This window comes from Leuciscus leuciscus (assembly GCF_965113295.1).
Source record: "Leuciscus leuciscus genome assembly, chromosome: 2".
Classification (NCBI taxonomy): Eukaryota; Metazoa; Chordata; class Actinopteri; order Cypriniformes; family Leuciscidae; genus Leuciscus; species Leuciscus leuciscus.
The window spans coordinates 64,851,543-64,871,236 of record NC_138726.1 but is presented as its reverse complement, the minus strand read 5'-3'; the positions used below and the strand labels follow the sequence as shown (position 1 = coordinate 64,871,236).

Genomic DNA, 19,694 nt, shown 5'->3' with positions numbered 1-19,694 from the left:
TACATTACCAAAATGTGATTGCAGAATATATTTAAATTATCCATCAAATTGTCATTTTCTTCTTACTGTCTTGCGAGTTAACAATAATGCCTGACCAGTAAATTACTTGGTGAACAAAGAAAACATTTTGGCATTAGGGATTGGAATTTGTTAATGCCTAAAAATGTAAAAGTTTTACCTTATAAATAGAATTTAGTTAAATTAATTTTAAAATTCGTCGCCAGAGTGAATGGGAACATGATTTATTGAAAATATTTTGAAAAGATATAAGTGTTTCTTAAGTCAATATTTTGTAATGGCTTGTCAACTCTCCATTCCTCCGCTGCGTGATTCTAGTCAGCGCTGGATTCTAGTCAGTGCTTGAGCGCTGGTCTATGACTGGAAAAATAATAGAGTCGTTGCAAAAGTAACGATAGGCTACATGTCGCTTTAAACTGGAAGATTTTAAAATGTTAGACATTCTAAACTTTTGAATAAGAAATAATATCAAGTCGTCAAAATACAACTCGTCAAAACTCCGCGAATCACAACAAGCGCGAGCGGTGAGAACACTCACAGCATATAGGCCTACACATACCCGAACTTGACTGCACATCATATTTTTGACATTATTGATACTGCTTTCAATCGTAATGCAATAGAAATGAACACAAAAAACCTGCCTAGTGCCTACCTACAACACTGACGGTGGACTTGCGGTCAGGATAGAGCGGCTGCGGGCGAATGTTTTGGGTTTTTTTTGCGCGCGCTGCTGACGTATTCTTTCACGCGCACCATAGACGCGCGTGCACACACAATATGATATGATATCACACTCTGCGCATATGTTTTACAACATAATTTAACAAAAACATAGTCCTAACACTTTTTAAATAGCCCACTTAAAGTGTTTATTACAACTAAATTACTAAATGCTTAAAATGAATAAAAGTAAATGAACAAAAATTTGCGTTACATATTTAAACTCGTGAACGCCCCCCTTTTACACCTGAACGCCCCCCTTTCAAAAATCTTGCTTCCAACGCCCCCCGTTGTTCTCTGAACGCCCCCGTTGAGAACCACTACTCTAAATCATGTTTCCTTTGCAGCACTTGTTGAGAAGCCAATAAAGCAGCCAGTTCTGCCTCAGCCTTAAGACGAATGGAAGATCGGCTTGATTGAGACCCATGATATGTCGCTCCAGAAGATCTTTACTGCTTATATTTGAAGCACTGTCCATTGGTTGAATTTCATTTTCGAAGTTCCCAGAATCCATTCCAGCTTGTAGATGTACATTAGAGAGCTGAGTATTGTGTGTCGTGGACACCACGTCAACAGAGGTTGAAATATCAGATGCACGAACCCCTTGAGATGTTGCATATATGGCTTCCTCAACCCCAGGCTCACGGGTATTAGAAAGAGCAGTGCAGGGATTACATTTCCCAGTTTCATTCATCCATTGTTGAACATCATCCACAAAGCCATTATAATATTTCAAAATGGAGTCATTCATTTTGTTTATTTTGTTCCTCAAGAGGTAGGAGAGGCAATACTCTTTTATGTAGCACAGATGCATCATCCATAAGCAACTGTATCGTTTTCAGCATTGAACACACTTGAGACGCATTGTCATCGCATATCATCAGCTCTTTCATTGACCCAATCGAATTCTTCACTTTACTCTTGCGATCCCTTTGCAAGGCTTCAATTTTAGCCACCAGGGCCTTTGCCGTGGGCTTATGCTCTCGTTTGCTGCTATCAGCAGCGTGCTCCATATCCTCAGAGTTCATTCTCCAACGCAACGGACAATGTGAGCTCCGTTTCGAACAGCGCACTCACAGAGCCAAACAATGAATGAACGTAGCAAGGCAGCACACGAGAGCCCATAAATATGCAAGAGCAACACAAAGCGCATTCAATCTAACGCCAATCCAACGTCAATCCAGCGTAACAACTACAACAGTGTCTTCCACAACAGCGATACAGCCACAATCCATTAAAACCGCTGACATACCTCGTTTGCCATTTGTATGTGCGTCATGTGCGTCGATCCACTTCACGGTGCAGGTCCGCCACAACATGCTGTGTGCAGAAACAGCCGTTTCCAAATTGCGTCCATAATCCAAAAGTTGTGTATTTTCTGTTGACTAAATGTAGCGGCAACCTATAGCCGCTGAGAGGCTAAGCAGCAGGAAAAATCCGTTACGCGTTTTCATGCATTGAAAATCCAAGAACGTTTATACATTTCTCATCAATAATTGTTTCTACGTGTATAGTCTGTTATCATGCCAATAAACGTTCTTGGATTTTCAATGCATGAAAACGCGTCACAGATTTTTCCTGCTGCTTAGCCTCTCAGCGGCTATAGGTTGCCGCTACAGTGGACAAACTGATAATAACAGTGGTATAAAGATGGATGGATAATTTCCTATCGCTCACATACAGCCAGCTACATAATTACTTTTGTTTGAACTGGATTTAGATGGGAAATGTATGGAAGCTTGTTTCCGCCACAGAATAATAAAAAAAAAGGTAATTGTGGCTTTTTATCTTACAATTCTGACTTTAAGGTCGCAATTTGCGAGTTAAGTCAGAAGTATTATTACTTCTAGAAGTTATTAAGTCACAATTGCATGATATAAAGTCACAATTGAGTGATAAAAAGATGCAATTGCGAGTTATAAAGTCAGAATTGCGTGATATAAAGTCGCAATTGTGAGTTAAGTCTGATATAAAGTCAGAATTGCGTGATATAAAGTTGCAATTGCGAGTTATAAAGTCAGAATTGCCTGATATAAAGTCAGAATTGTGTGATAAAAAGACGCAATTGCGAGTTATAAAGTCAGAATTGCGTGACATAAAGTAATAATTGCGTGATATAAAGTCGCAATTACGAGTTAAGTCAGAAGTACGAGTTATAAAGTCAGAATTGTGTGATATAAAGTCAGAATTGCCTGATTTAAAGTCAGAATTGTGTGATATAAAGTCAGAATTGCGTGATATAAAGTTGCATTTGCGAGTTATAAAGTCAGAATTGCCTGATATACAGTCAGAATTCCGTGTTATAAAGTCAGAATTGCGTGATATAAAGTCAGAATTCCGTGTTATAAAGTCAGAATTGCGTGATATAAAGTCGCAATTGCAAGTTATAAAGTCAGAATTGCGAGTTATAAAGTCAGAATTGCGTGATATAAAATCGCAATTGCGAGTTATAAAGTCAGAATTGAGTGTTATAAAGTCAGAATTGCGTGATATAAAGTCAGAATTCCGTGTAATAAAGTCAGAATTGCGTGATATAAAGTCAGAATTCCGTGTTATAAAGTCAGAATTGCGTGATATAAAGTCAGAATTGCGTGATATAAAGTTGCAATTGCAAGTTAAGTCAAAATTACGAGTTATAAAGTCAGAATTGCGTGATATAAAGTCAGAATTCCGTGTTATAAAGTCAGATTTGCGTGATATAAAGTTGCAATTGCGAGTTATAAAGTCAGAATTGCGTGATATAAAGTTGCAATTGCGAGTTATAAAGTCAGAATTGCCTGATATAAAGTCAGAATTGCGTGATATAAAATCACAATTGCAAGTTAAGTCAAAATTGCGAGTTATAAAGTCAGAATTGCTTGATATAAAATCACAATTGCAAGTTAAGTCAAAATTACGAGTTATAAAGTCAGAATTGCGTGATATAAAATCGCAATTGCGAGTTATAAAGTCAGAATTGAGTGTTAGACAATATGATATAAAGTCAGAATTCCGTGTTATAAAGTCAGAATTGCGTGATATAGTCGCAATTGCAAGTTAAGTCAAAATTACGAGTTATAAAGTCAGAATTGCGTGATATAAAGTCAGAATTCCCTGTTATAAAGTCAGATTTGCGTGATATAAAGTTGCAATTGCGAGTTATAAAGTCAGAAGTACGAGTTATAAAGTCAGAATTGCATGATAAAAAGACGCAATTGCGAGTTATAAAGTCAGAATTGCCTGATATAAAGTCAGAATTGCGTGATATAAAATCGCAATTGCGAGTTAAGTCAAAATTGCGAGTTATAAAGTCAGAATTGCGTGATATAAAATCGCAATTGCGAGTTATAAAGTCAGAATTGAGTGTTAGACAATAGGCTATATTTTATGTGTGAACTATTCTATCTATTAAACCTTTGACAGAATCACAGCGGAACATTCAAATCTGCTGCTGACCCAGAGAGCCAGAGTTAGGCTAATGTACAGGTATAAATATACAGTACAATATGAATGATCACAGAAGTACTGAGATAAAAGTTTATATTTCAGACATAAACATTGATAATGTATACGGAAATGATAAAAATAAAGCAAATCCTTTTGGGGGCAAATCCTACTCCCCTCCCCCCAAGGCGCATCCTCGCGCCGTTGATGGACCAACTGCGGAGGGAGGGAGGGAGCTCAGGAGCTCAGGAGGAGGACGAAGAGTTGGTGAAGGGCAGACAGAAGGCAGGAGGGACCAGGGCGGAGCAAGTGTTGCAGGTGGCCAGGGCGGAGACGACGGAGGGAGGAGCCATGGTGGAGAAAGGGCTGACGACTCCAGGGGGCCGACTGACGGATGAAGACCCGGATGGAGCAGACGAGCCGAAGAGCCAGGGCGATGCTGAGGATCCCGAGGGACATGGCGATGCCGACGGCTCTGGCGACCGAGGCGCAGGCAGGGATCCAGAAGGCCGCGGTGGAGCCGGAGCGACAGAGGACCAAGGTGTAGCTGGAGGGAGTGAGGAGCCAAACGGAGCCAGAGGGACGAAGGGACGAGGCGCAGCCAGAGGAGTGTAGTCCCGAGGCGAGGGCAGGCTGACGAACAACCAAGGCGAAGTCGGAGGGACGAGGGAGCCCGGCGGAGCTGGTGGACTGATGGGCCACGGTGGAGATGAGGGAGGTAGGAGCCAAGGTTGAGCTGATGGAGGTAGACCAGGTAGAGTCCTGGTCGCGGAGATTGGAGGCGGAGTCCAGGGATCCACCGACCAGGCTGGAGCTGCAGGCTGGCAGATTCACTGCAACCCCACCTCTCCGAAGGTAGTTTGAGGAGCTGAGCGGCTGACGGGCAGTGGCGGAAGAAGGGTTAAGAGGTGGTAGATGGGAGGCTGGGTGGGAATTCAGGAACTGGCTCAGGCTCAGGTTCTGGAACAGATTCCGGCTTAGGAACAGACTCAGGCTCGGGAACAATCTCAGGCTCAGGAGCAGACTCAGGAACAGATTTGGGCTCAGTAACAGATTCAGGCTCAGGAACAGATTTAGATACAGGCTCGGGGACAGAAGACTCTGGACGGGTGGTCTCTGCGGGACGAGACTCTGGACTGGCGGTCTTGGGGGGACGAAACTCTGAAACGGGGACTGGAACAGGTCTGGGAATATGGACAGTCCTTGGGGGAGGAACAGGTCTAAGCACAGGAACAGGTCTGGGAACATGGACAGTCCTTGGGGCAGGAACAGAACGGGATCAGGAACAGGTATCGACATGTAAAAGGAACAGGAACATCAATGACAATGATGATTAAACAGGTGATAAAACTGAACTGATAATGACAGTAACCATGGATACAAATGAGTGGCGGGAAAACAGAACAAAGTCATGATCATTTTTTGTAGCCGATATGACAGACTTGCACTACTTTACTGTATTTTCATTTTTGAAGTGATTTCAATCATATTTAACGCAATTCAAAACCATCATGTTGAACAGTGCGCATCTGAAGAGTCTCAGCTGAAGGAAATAATACATTATTTATTACATTTATTATATTCGCCAAATTTCCTTATCGGGCCAATAACGATAACATTAAAAATGAACATATATCGGCCGATACCGATATGGTGGCCGATATATCCTGCATCCCTATTATATGTTTGTTTCTATTTGATTTTGTTGTGTCTGTATTACAAATGTCGGAGAAGCGCCCAGCATGCACCTACTTGTATTTGCATAGGTAAATAACTGCAGAAGAGTAAAAAAAGATGTTAAATTTTGCATGATCTGAAAATATACTCTACTAATCACAAACACTTAATGCATTTACACAAATACAGGTGACCTCAAAACTAACAAAGAGCAAATCTATAATGCTTTGCATCTCCGAACTCAATGTCATACTAGTGAAAAACAACAATGCAATAACTGCAAGTTAATTTGAGAATTAGAAATTTAAAGGAGAATGGATTTCAGAAACATCTGTAAATTATGAATAAAGTACTTTCTATCTTTCTGAGGCGACACTGTTTGTTTTGCATAGATTTGTGAATCACTTTGTCCTTCATTTACATGCTCCACAAGGACATTTAAACTGAAAAATAAAGATAGATTAAGATTACATGCACCACAAGCCACCCAAAACAATTAAAGTTCATCTGTTTATCCTTTCCTATTAATTATTTATGTTATAAATACAAAATTATAGATAAGAACTGTCTGGTTGTTATATTAGTTATGGAATCATGGCTACTATCACCTGTTCAATGTTTTGATGCAAATTTATGTCTGATCTGCCACTGAAGATCAATCTGAGATCAATCTGAGATAGATACTCTGCAGGAACTAAATCATGGAACATTTAAATATACAGAAGGCATGATGACTGATATTCTTGTATATTAAACTAGTTTAAATGTGTAACATCTGCTTCAATAGTATAATGATGACTCATATGATAATTAGTGTTTCTAAGACGGTCTACCAAAAGACACCTGTAGGAGGAGCCTCAAAAAATTATTCAATGCGCACTTTGCATATCTCAGAGTTAAATTCACTTCTCGACGTAGATAACCCATTTAAAGAGGACAAGATTGAGAAACATCCTGATAACTCTCTATCTCCACAGGACCGGTGGGCCTAAACTTCATCCGTCGAGACTTAATTCAGAAGAGAACTGGTAATTACCCTCTACTTTTACAGATGCAACTTCACACTTTCTCCACTGATTAATAATAATGTTGTAATGACAATTCCATCAACAGATTTTATGGATGTTTTGTTATTATTCAACTCTCTTTTCTGAGCATCACCTGTTCTTGTTGTAGATAGACATTTTACTGCATTATTTTCTTATGTTTTCATAATTTGGCTACACGGCAAAGAACACATCCATCAAACATGAAATTATACACTTTTCCTCATACAAATACATTTAACCTAAGAAAACCTAAATTTAACCTAACCTTATTTTTTTTGTATTTTTAAGTTTTTTTCTGTGGCAAAACTTCTGGCAAGATGATGGACCAAATTTGTCTTCCTCTGCTTTGTCTTTCAGGTAAAAACATAAAAAAATAAACAGAGAAATTACACCAAATGATTTGCATATTTTTGCCGTTTTACATTCAGTGATATTACGACAAACTGTTCTGTGTAATATCCTACAAATCTTTGTAGAGGAATCTTTGTGAGATTTGTCCACATGTCAAAGTAATCAAGCCAATAATAATTTTTTAACGGACAGTTAAAGAAAGCATCTACAAAAGACAGCCAAGGAAAAATTACTTCTCAAAAATCAAAAAGCTGTCCAGACAAGAGTCGTCACTAGCGGCCGATTATTCTGAAGGTTAATCAAGTAATAAACAAACTTAAATGAACAACAACAACAACAACAAATAAGCCTTAATTTAATATTATATATATATATATATATATATATATATATATATATATATATATATATGGCTTCCTCTGGTTATATATTTATAACAATTTGGAAATAATGACTGTATCAAAAAAGGGAAAAAATAAGTATATAATATTATTGAACAACACTGTTAAAATACAGTGCATAATGCAAGTTTTATAGTTTATGTTATTTTAAATCATTATTTGTTATGCTTGTTTATAATAATAATAATATTGTGGATGAACTTCTTAACCAGAGAACATTAACAAACTGCAATGGTTGTTTTACACTTTAAATAAAAAATGTAAAATTAAATCCTTATTTAATCTTGGACAAACTATATTCTAAAGTGCGCCTATTATGCTATTTTAATTTCCTCATAACACACGCAGTTCTTTTCTCTCAGTGTCTGAAACGCTTCGATAAAGATTCAGTCTCTCTAAGCCCCGCCTCTCTGAGAGCTGCTCTGCTCTGATTGGTCAGAAACCAAACCAAACTCATTATCATATCTGAATCTCAGCTCTTGGCACACAGTGATACGAACAGTAACATTGGCATGGGTTTTACCGTATCAATCTCATCAAAGTGGATTTGCTTTGTCAGCAGAAAACAGCATCTTCTCGACATGAAAAACACGAACCAAACTCTTCCAGTCTCAGATAAACTACAGTGTTTGAGGGCGGGTGTTTGAATTACTGACGTCTCGTTTCAGTTCAGAATCAAGTCTTTCGTTTAGACGAAAACGCCTCGGTTACGTCTGTAACCTCGGTTCCGACTGAAACCTTGGTTCCCTGAAGAGAGAACGAGACACTGCGTCAAACTGACGCTAAGGGAACGCTTTGCGTGATGATGTCTTGAAGCACATGTAAAATCAGTCCAATGGTGTGGCGGAACGTCAGAGGCGGGTGACGTCATGAAGCAGGAAACTATAAAGCCTGTCCAAAACAAAGCAGCGCTAGCTTCTTAAGGTCTGAACAAGTCGCTTACAGGCACATAGGAGATATGACAGGTGACGCAGCGTCTCGTTCCCTCTTCAGGGAACCGAGGTTACAGTCGTAACCGAGGCGTTCCCTTTTAAGGGAGCTCGCGCTGCGTCAAATTGACGCTAAGGGAACGTCTATACCAACGCCACCATAGCGAGAAGTGTCTGTCCTGTGTGAAATCATAAGAGCAGCACTAGGATGAGAGCACCTGAGACCCCGGAGTAGAGTCCAAGTCCAGAGAGTAAAATCTGACAAATGTATGCGGTGAGGACCACCCTGCCGCATCACAAACGTCCTGAAGGGGCACTCCTGATAATAAGGCCTTAGAGGCCGCCATACTCCTAGTTGAGTGGGACCGAGCCGCCATAGGAGAAGGCTGTCCAGTCGACTCATAAGTAAGTGAGATGGCCTCGACCGCCCACTTGCTCATTCTCTGCTTGGATGCTGGGGACCCTTTATAAGGGGGTCCAAAACATACAAATAGTTGTTCAGTTTTACGCCACAGGGCAGCTCTGTGGACATAAGCATCAAGTGCCCTAACTGGGCATAGCAGATAGTTCTTTTCCTGGTCCTGATTTTGAAAAGGAGGAGGACAGAAGGCCTGCAGTACTATGGATCTGGCCACGTTAGTGGGGACCTTAGGAACATAACCTGGTCTGGGATGGAAGAACACTTTCACCATGCCAGGAGCAAATTCCAAGCACGAGGGTGTCACCAACAAAGCCTGAAGATCTCCTATTCTTATAAGAGATGAGATAGCGAGGAGGAACAGAGCTTTCAAAGTAAGAAACCTGCCTGGAACCTCCTCCAAAGGCTCGAAGGGAGCCTGGGAAAGGCCTTGGAGGACAATTGCCAGGTCCCATGTCGAACCCTGGTGCGAGTAGCAGGCCTCAGCCTAAAAGTGCCATGGAGGAAACGAGATAGCAAGGGGTCTTTACCCAAAGACATTCTGATCGGACCAAGACATGGTGGCCCCTGAGGTCTTGGAGGAAATTTCTTGAGGGCAAGAAATACAGCCAGCATCTCCAGGCGATTGATATGCCAGGAGAGATGATGGACCCCCCATAGACCCTGAGCTGAGCGTCCTTCTAGGATCGCTCCCCAGCCGTGAGGGAAGCATCTGTCGTTAGCATCTTGCGACGACAAGGAGCTCCCAACAGGAGCTTGGACAGGAACCAAGGTTTCTTCCACATAACCAGGGCCTGTAGGCATCGCCGCGTAACCCTGATCATGCAAAAGGGGTTGCCCCTCGGGGAAAACCCTTTGGTCCTGAGCCACCACTGTAGGGGTCTCATGTACAGCAGGCCAAAAGGAATCACGTTGGACACTGCTGCCATCAAACCCAACAGTCTCTGAAACTGTTTGACAGTGAGTGACTGGCCTAGCTTTATCCTTTTCACAGCTGACAGGATAGACTCTATGCATGCAGGTGATAGGCATGCCCGCATCAACATAGAATTCCAAACCACGCCTAGAAAAGTGGTCCTCTGTAGTGGAGAAAGCACACTCTTCTTGGCGTTTAGCCTTAACCCCAATTCTCTCATGTGGCGAGAACGACATCTCAATGCCGAACCGCCAACTGTTTCGACTGAGCTAGAATCAACCAATCGTCGATGTAGTTCATGATGCGAATACCCTGCAGGCGAAGTGGTGCCAGGGCTGCATCTACGCATTTTGTGAAAGTGCAGGGTGATAGTGCTTGGCCGAACGGAAGAACTCGATATTGGTATGCTTTGCTCCCGAAAGCAAACCTCAGGAACTTCCTGTGATATGGAAGGATGGAAATGTGGAGGGTTAGGGTTAGGGTAGAGAACTCACTGTGAAGATAAGGCTGGGCCCGTCTCTAACCCCGCTGACAGATCCATTAGCGAACCCCAAGTCTGAAGCCTTCGCTGTGCCTCGGCAGCAGCGGGACCTGAGCCTTGGGGACCGCGAGCCTGAGCGTCCTCGCTCCTCTCCCAAACAAACAATGCACAAAACATGCGTGTCCCCACCCGTTAAATAACGCGGGCAGGGGTGCACACACATTCTGAACTGTTGCTTGCTCGCCATGATATATATATATGTATATATATTGTAACAGACAACACCAAATAGACAGATACAGTATACACAGAGCGCTTGTGAAGACACAGAAGCTAGCACTGCTTTGTTTTGGACAGGCTTTATAGTTTCCTGCTTCATGACGTCACCCGTCTCGGACGTTCCGCCACACCATTGGACTGATTTTACATGTGCTTCAAGACATCATCACGCAAAGCGTTCCCTTAGCGTCAATTCGACGCAGCGTCTCGTTCCCTCTTCAGGGAACCGAGGTTACAGTCGTAAACTCCATTTATCTTTGACCTTTGCAGAGCTTTTACATTCACAAACAGCTCTATTACACACTGTATGAAAGAGAATATATCCAGAAAGCATAATAGGAGCACATTAAAATCAAGATGTCTTATTAAACAATCTCAAATATTTTAGCACTGCTTTACAAAAGAGATACTACAGTGACTGTAATTTCTTAAACGAACACCAAAATCAAAGACAACAAGAACTTGTTCAACAATGATAAAAAATTTTTTTTAAAAACATCCAGCCAAATAGAAACAATACATTGAGTGGAACCTTTAAGAAGGACACTGCGGAAAATAATATCTAAAAAGCTTGAAATGAGTGTATTCTGTCGACAGGACTCCTGTCACTGACTCTGTGTGATCCACACGAGTATGTTCTGATCCGAGAGTCAATGCCGTGGGGAAAAGCTCAAAATTACTGCAGGGAAAACCACATCGACCTGGCCACGGTTCAGAGCGATGAAGACTGGACCACTCTGCAAGAAGTCGAAAATGAAGAAGGGTTTCGTTCATTTGCCTGGATTGGACTCTACAATGACATCAACAGCTGGCGTTGGTCTTATCAAGACGAGAGTGTAGTGTTTCAGTACTGGTTATCTGGCCAGCCGGATAACTACGGTGCGGGAGAGGAGTGTGTCTCAATATATTACCCTGGATACTGGAGGGATTACAGCTGCGATCACACTAGATATTTCGTGTGTAGTGACGGTGAGAAACACTCTTTATTGATGCGCATTATTTTTAGTTTATGCATTTATTACATATCCATCTATTTATTTATGTAGAAGACGCTTTTATCCAAAGCAACTTTCAAATGAGGTATACGTAATGCATGAAGACATTAATATAATGAGGGGGTGGAAATTAGGGGTGGAAAATATAAGTACAAATTTTTTAAATCACAATTAGGCAGGATCATGAATTTTTTGCAGACGATTAATTGACATATTAAAATATTAAAGATTAAATTCTGTTAGAGTTTAAGCCAATACGTTATTTATTTACTCAGAATCATATACAATATAATAATAAAATCAGCCCATATGATGTATGATTAATTATAATATAATATAATATAATATAATATAATGCAACAATACAATACAATTTAATTTAATGTAATAATATTTAATATAATGCAGTCTTATTAAACCAACAAACCTTTATAACAGTGTTTTTGTTTTTTTGGCAAAATGTCGAATAACCACAATCAGATGATTAATCAATAATCGTGACAAGCCTAATCACGGTATTATTAAACTTTAAAAAAATAATGATAAAGATATAAACTAGGGATGCACCGATATGAAAATTTTGGCCGATACCGAAAACCGATAATTCTTTATATTTGAAAGCCGATAACCGATATATTGGCCGATAAAGCAAAATCCAAATTTTTATTTAATTTTTGTGAGCCTGATTACAAAAACAAAAGTCTCACCATTAAAAGCCACATCCCAAACACACAATTATAAAGTTCAAAATATATATTTTTTTGTAGCTGATATAACAGACCTTGCACTACTTTACTGTTTTTTCCTTTTTTGAAGTGATTCCAATCATATTTCAAGCAATTAAAAACCATCATGTTGAACAGTGCATTATTACATTATTTGTAATGTACAAATAATACATTATTTATCAGCTTTAATATATCGGCCACATTTTTTTTATCGGGCCGATAACGATAACATTAAAAATGAACATATATCGGCCGATATGGTGGCCGATATATCCTGCATAAAGTAAAGTTGAACAAAATTGCTTTATTTTGAAAGGAAAGAGTAACTTGCAGTTCAGATGTTGATCAGAGGCAAATTCAGTGGAGGATTCATCAGACCAATTCAAATGAATCATTAAAAGAAGCTGCTCAAATGAGTCGTTTGTTTGTGAATCGGACTACACTGCAGTTGTGCGTTTGTGTTTATGTGTGCAACAACTCAATAGAAGGATGTGCGCAATCATATTAAGGGCCCTATCTTGCACCCAGCGCAATTGACTTTGTACACCGATGCATGTATCATTCCTATTTTGCACCCGCGCAAAGCACGCTTTTCCCTCCACAGAAGCACGTCGCTAAACTAGGGAATGAACTTGCGCTCCCTGGTGTTCCGGCGCAAACCCATAAAACAATTGCGCCACTGACCAGAAAAAACCTAGTCTAAAGTCAGTGGCGCGTTGTGCGTTGTTCATTATGCTATTTTAAGGGCGCATGCTTGGCCATAATCAATGTAGCGTGTGCACAACGCGCATACACTTTGATTCTCTCATCTACACAGAAGCAGCAGTTTTCATTTTTGCAAATCATACATTATTACGATAGATAGATAGATAGATAGATAGATAGATAGACAATTTATTATAAAAGCATACATCTAGCTTACACATTTACCCAAATTATCATACGCCTGTTTAACCGAAGTTAATTTGGGTGTGTTTCTCCATCCCCAACGTCACTTCTCTGTGTTTTACGGCCCTGATGAGAACGTCGGTCTCCTCGGCTGTGAACCGCTCCTGGTGTGCGTCTGGCAAGTCCGCCGTTATAATAGCAATTCGCTTTAGAACAAGCGCGCCTGCTCTTAAAGGGAATGTGAGATGACGCCCTGATTGGTTTATTTCACGTTACGCCCAAACCACACCTATGAATAATGAAGCTACTTCAGACCAACCCCTTTTAGATTTGCGCCGGGCGTTAGAGTCATTTATCCCGCCGGGAAAATAGCAACAGCGCCCGAGATCCGCCCACATCCGCCCGAGAATCCGCTCCGTTACTTGCGCTTTGCGCTTGACACTTGCGTTTTAGATCGTTAAAATAGGGCCCTTAGACTGCGATTACATTCACAAATCGGGTAAATATGATTTTTAACGTTGTTACATTTTTTTTACGCATTGCAGTTTTACATATTTGTACGGTTTATCATTTTATCCAGGATTTCACCCACCCTTAAATTACATTGTCTTACAATTAAATAATACTACATTTATATAATCAGCTAATAACACAATGACCTCAACTGGAACTCTAGTCTATGTCAGACTTATTATTTTATTAGGGATGCACGATATATCGGCCACCATATCGGTATCGGACGATATATGTTCATTTTTAATGGGAAGAAAATAAGAAAATGTGGCTGATATATTAAAGCTGATAAATTATTGATTATTTCCTTCAGCTGAGACTCTTCAGATGCGCACTGTTTGAATTGCTTGAAATATGATTGGACTGACATCAGAAAAGAAAAAATACAATCAAGTAGTGCAACATTTAAGTCTGTCATATCGGCTACATAAAATTATCATGAGAACTTTATAATTGTGTGTTTGAGACATGGATTTTAATGGTGAGACTTTTGTTTTTGTAATCAGGCACTCAAAAATTATATAAAAATGTAGATTTAGATTTATCGGCTAATATATCGGTTATCGGTTTTCAGAAATCTAGAATTATCGGTTGTTGGCAAAAACTTTCATATCGGTGCATCCCTAAATTTTATACTTTAAAATTCTCAAAATAGACATAAAATTCTAAATAGGAGATTAAATGGATAGTACACACAAAAATACAATTGTTTGTAAATTACTGACATCATGTCATTCCAAGTCTGTCGTGAAAAAAAATTATACAGGTTTGTACACAAAAAAATATTTGGTGTAAGATTTACAACTTTCACTCAGAAATTTCACAAATAATTACAAAGAAATGCCAAGTAACACATTAAAATAAACATGACATTTTGAAGTAGAATAAATAAAATAGTTTTCTTGTAAAACACTTATTTACACCTTTGAACTATCCCTTTATACTCTCATTTTATCCATGCTGGGTCCATGGAAACCATGGAAATATAATTGAAAAACTGATTTCTGGAAACAAATTTTGGCAGGTTTAAGAGGCTCACACTCGTTAGAGAAAATGATTTTAAAAATGAGCTTGTCATGCCTCTTGACTCTGTTTTTCACAGAAAGAACCAACGCAACAGAGAAACTGGTTTTAGTCAGAATTGTAAAGACGTGGCTTGACGCTCAGAAGTATTGCAGAGAGCATTACACAGACCTGGCCACTGTTAGGAGTCTAGAGGACAACAAACAGATCGTCAGCTTGATAAATGTGTACGAGCCCTGGATCGGACTGTACCGGGACTCGTGGAAGTGGTCAGATCAGGCCAACTTTACTTCCTCAACCCAACTCACTGCTAAGAGACTCAACGGGGCGGGTGAAAACTGTGCCGGTGTATATTATTATAGTAATTCTATTGACGATTACTATTGCACTTTACCTTATTACTTCTTCTACTGCAGCACTGGTAAGTCCTTTACTCTCCTTCTTTCCGTTGTTTGTTGACAAAAACTGAATATGACTGTTCATTTAATAAGGGTTTCCTGAACTGGAGGTTTATGAGAGAACTGTGAAAAGCTAATAGTTAGTTAAATCATAAACATTTTAAATTTAAATATTATACATATATTTTTATAAAAACGCAAATGCTAAAATGTATAAATAGGGAGGCTCTCCAAAACCCTCCTTAACCATTTAGGTCAGAAACCTGAAAATAGCTGTTTTTTCCCCTAAATGTTTCAGTAGTTGAAATATGATAATTTATAATATTAAAACAACACATTCACATGTTCACAGTTCTCTGATGTTGGTTAATGGTCACATGACATGTATATAAACAACTAAAATATTTAATCTTTTTCTTAGTTAGTGTTTTATTTTAAAATCATTCATTTTAATTTGACACTTATGATTTAATTATATACAGAAATCTAAAAATCGGTTCCGCATTTTTGGTTCGGGGTGCTCTGATTGGTCGTCCACTGATCGCTATTGGCCGATAATGGCTTTGGGAAGTTTGTCTTCACATCAGCGTATCATATCATATACTTTTGAAAAATGTCTAAAAAATAAATAAAAAAGTCCAAGACAAGAAGTTTGGGGATCCCTGATATGATAACCCAAAGTAAGATAGTCCGTGTGTTGTCCTGCAGTGAAGAGAAAGCAGCAGGTGATCCGAGTGCAGGTCAAAGCCAGTGAGAATGCGGACGACTCTACACTGAGTGCACTCGTCTTAAACAAGGTGGGTTTTAGAACACTCAACAGACTCAAATTAACCCTCTGGGGCTCTTCAGTCATTTTTGACGTTTTTGTTTCTTTCTTCTTTTTTTCTTCTTCATTGGAATTGTACGAAACTTGGTAAAGGTTTTGGCACTTGCTGTGTGAACACACACACACACACACACACACACACACACACACACACACACACACACACACACACACACACACACACACACACACACAAAATCATGGCCATGATTCGAAAAGGTTTAAATGGTCCCCAAAAAAAACTGTCACACTTGTGCTCCTCGCGGTCAGAAATGTAGAATAGTGGACGCGTTTGGAACTGCAGCCGAACAAACTCTGACTGAAAGCTCATTTTTGGAGATATCAAACTTGTTTAGATTTAGGTTTGATTTTCTCACAGTTTTAGAGTAAAACATGTTTATGAAAATATATATTTCAAAAATTTTAAATAGTAATTTTGCAAATTTTTCATAACAATAAACGTATTATTTTTTTTAAGTTCACTTTTTAAAACTTTTGTTCACTTCATCAATAATCTGCCAAGTGTCGTCTTTGAAAAGAGATCAAACTTCAGTCTGTCGCTCTAAAGTGGTCAAGATTTACCACAGTTTAATTTGGACATTTTATTTTTAGGTCTATATGCTCAAAAACTGAATAAATGGATTAGGGGAGCGCGGGGCACAACCTAACGCAGGGCTAGTTGTAACACGCTTGTTTTAAATACTTCAGCACATGCTTGGATGACGAAACTTTGTGTATTTACTAGTTGCCATATCAACGCTATACAGAAAAAAAAATTCCGGCAAAATTTTTTTTTTTTGGAAGATATCCATAGACATTTATTAAACCATAGCAAAAGTAAATTTCTTACTTAAGTTCATTTTTCATCTCTATTTTTTGTGTTTATTTAAAATAAGACAAATCTGATATTATTTTAATCTCCAAGATGTTATTTAACAGTTGAGATAGTTCTTTAATGCTTCGCTAACTAGCAGAAGACACTAGCAGGGTTTAAATCCCAGTTGTGCAGGCGGGGGCATGTTGTCACACTGCGTTACAATGTGCCCCTATTAGAAATATGCTATTATATTCTATACTTTTATTAATTTTATTGGGAAAACGTGAGAAAAAGGTGAATAAAGACTGAGAGTCAATGTTCAGAAATTACTAATTATTTATTTGTTTTGAACTATGTTGTATAGCTGTGTTTCCATGTGTTCGTAGTCAAAACTCAAATATTTGTTTAGATTTAATTATTAAAAATTGCCATTATTTTATATGAAAACGTTTTTTAATTGTATTTTATTTAGAAAATATTTTAGTTTGTTTTGTATATATTTTTTATTAGATCAGATAACATTTTAAGCTGTCATATGTTATGTTACAATGTGCCCCACACATGTTACAATGTACCCCACCTATGGGGCATGTTGTCACATTTCACTTCCATTCTTTCGGGGTATGTCAAGAAAAAAGTATATACTGTATTAATAAAACAAAACCACATAATTGTACTAGACATGTGGGAAATTAATGTGGGAAAAAATAAATACTCTGAACCATAAGTAGATTTACACAAACTGAGAAAGTCAAAAAGCGTTAGGTTGTGCCCCGCTCTCCCCTATTAATACAGCGTGAATATAATTTAGTACCATAAAATCCCTTAAAAATACTAAATAATAACTTCAAATTTAACTTCATCCAACTAAAATATAGTACATTCATTTCATTGACAAAATAAATAAATAATAAATCTTGGTAATTTTTGACCGACACGCAAAGAAGAGCTCCAGTAATGTATTAAAATTCTGTGCTGGCTTGATGATTTCCATTCATGTATGACAGTAATGAGCGTCTAATAAGAATCATCACACATGTATTATTTATTAAGAGCTTTTGCGACATTTGTTTTTGGTGACGAATGTGTTCAGATTTGGAAGCATTTGTTCAATGAGTTGGTCAGTGTTTCGCGTCATGACAAAATATTATGTATGTTTTGAGCTTCGCCAGTTTCTGCACTTTCGGCAAGATTTGTAAAGTATAAGATGATAATTTTGAGGAGAAATACATCACACTTGTTTAATGAAAGCCTGTTTTTGTGGTTTAGATACAGCAGATGCTGAGCGATCAGGACGTCACACTTACATGGAGGAAACAACCGAACGGAAACATCTTCCAGAAGAAAAAGACCATTCGGAAAGCCAGTAATGTCAGTGCTCCAGTTTGCTGAAGTCATGTTCTTCATGGAGTGAAACTTCTCAAACCAATGCTTCATTTCATTCATAGTTACAGATATCTGAATTAAACTAGATGAATTACAACTTACAAGTAATTAGTCAAACATACATTTACATCTATTCATTTTGCATTTCTTCATTTAGCAGACAGATATGAGCTAACAAATGTAAACACTGTAAAATCGTCATGAAGAATAAATAAAGGCCTTTGGGACGATATAAAAAACTGCATCAGATCTTCTCACAATAACATGAAACAAACAGCACTACTGAACTAAGCACTAGTGAACTTCACACAAATGACACAAGAAGGTTCTAAAATAAGAATGAGAATTTAAAGTTTTGCGAGCTGATGCAAAGTTTCAGAGTAACGCAAAAATTTTGCGAGCGAACAAAATCTCATTTTATTTTGACCATCATCATGTCCCAGTTTTGTTTTAGGACTAGGTGAAACAATCCCCTGTTTAAGACCTGAGGTATGAGTGGTGACGATGCATCCATCAGAGTGAGTTTCCTCAGTGTCGTGGTGGTTTAGTGGGATGAGAATGGGGGTTTTAAGCTTCATTGGGGTCATCAGGTGGGCACCCTCCTTCTCTGGTGTTTCAATGATAGGCCCACGACACCTCCAGAGGGCTCATTGGCAGCACCTGGCGTCCCAGTTGTGCCCCCCTCTGCTTTCAACCCTTACACGCCACAGGTGGTATTAGGGGCCCAGTTGGAGTCTCCCCTTTTCACCCATAGCCATCAGCTTGCTTCTTCTGCTGCACCTGAGAGGGCTTTGATGGTTTGCCATAGGATTTGGCCTCACACTCCCAGTTCTTTAAGCAGCCTAATGGTTGACTTGCCCACAAAGCCTCTGCAGCCGACTTCCACTGAGCAAACCTTGGATTTCAATCCGCGTTGCTCAGCATCAGCTGCCAATTCGGTGTACTTAAGGCTCTTGCGCTCAAATGCCTCCTCAACAGCAGCCTCCCAGGGAACGGTAAGCTCTATTATGTACACGATGTGAAGTGAAGTGATGAGGACCAGAGCACAAGGTCTGGTCTTAGGTTCGTTGTGGCAATCTCAGAAGGGAAGTAAAGCCTTTGGTTCAGATCTGCCACCAACTTCCAGTCTTGAGCCTTTCCGAGCTGGCTGATGTCCGTTGTTGTATAGCCTTTGGCTGTCTTTACTCCTTCTCGAATGAACTCCCTTGCATATGAAGGATGGAATGATGGAGGAGGCAGGGCATTGTTCTTTAGTCGTCTGCACTCCAAGGTGGCTGCTAGGCACTTCAGGACATGGTTGTGCCGCCAGGTATAGTGGCCTTGTGACAAGCTTGTCTTGCATCCAACCAGAATGTGTTTGAGGTTTGCGGGGGATGGACAGAGGGGGCACGTTGGGTCTTCTCCGTACCACTGGTTGAGGTTTGAGGGGGAAGGCAGGACGCCATACGTTGCACG

The 19,694-nt window shown here is 39.4% G+C and overlaps 1 protein-coding gene across 3 annotated transcripts in view; it reads left to right on the top strand.

Annotated features, from left to right (window-relative positions):
- The first annotated feature begins 6,737 nt into the window (after positions 1-6,737).
- The window catches only part of LOC309492613 (putative C-type lectin domain family 20 member A), a 51,081-nt gene continuing 38,124 nt past the window's right edge, over positions 6,738-19,694 (top strand). Inside the window, exons 1-6 of one of the 3 annotated variants that reach the window (XM_082161622.1) lie at positions 6,828-6,869; positions 7,208-7,247; positions 11,263-11,634; positions 14,892-15,233; positions 15,919-16,007; positions 18,123-18,615. In XM_082161622.1, the coding sequence (XP_082017748.1) occupies positions 7,208-7,247; positions 11,263-11,634; positions 14,892-15,233; positions 15,919-16,007; positions 18,123-18,245 (966 nt within the window). In that variant the 5' untranslated portion in view covers positions 6,828-6,869 and the 3' untranslated portion in view covers positions 18,246-18,615. Of the gene's footprint in view, positions 6,870-7,178; positions 7,248-11,262; positions 11,635-14,891; positions 15,234-15,918; positions 16,008-18,122; positions 18,616-19,694 lie in introns of those variants that run through there. The other 2 variants (XM_082161621.1, XM_082161623.1) reach the window with 2 other exon arrangements.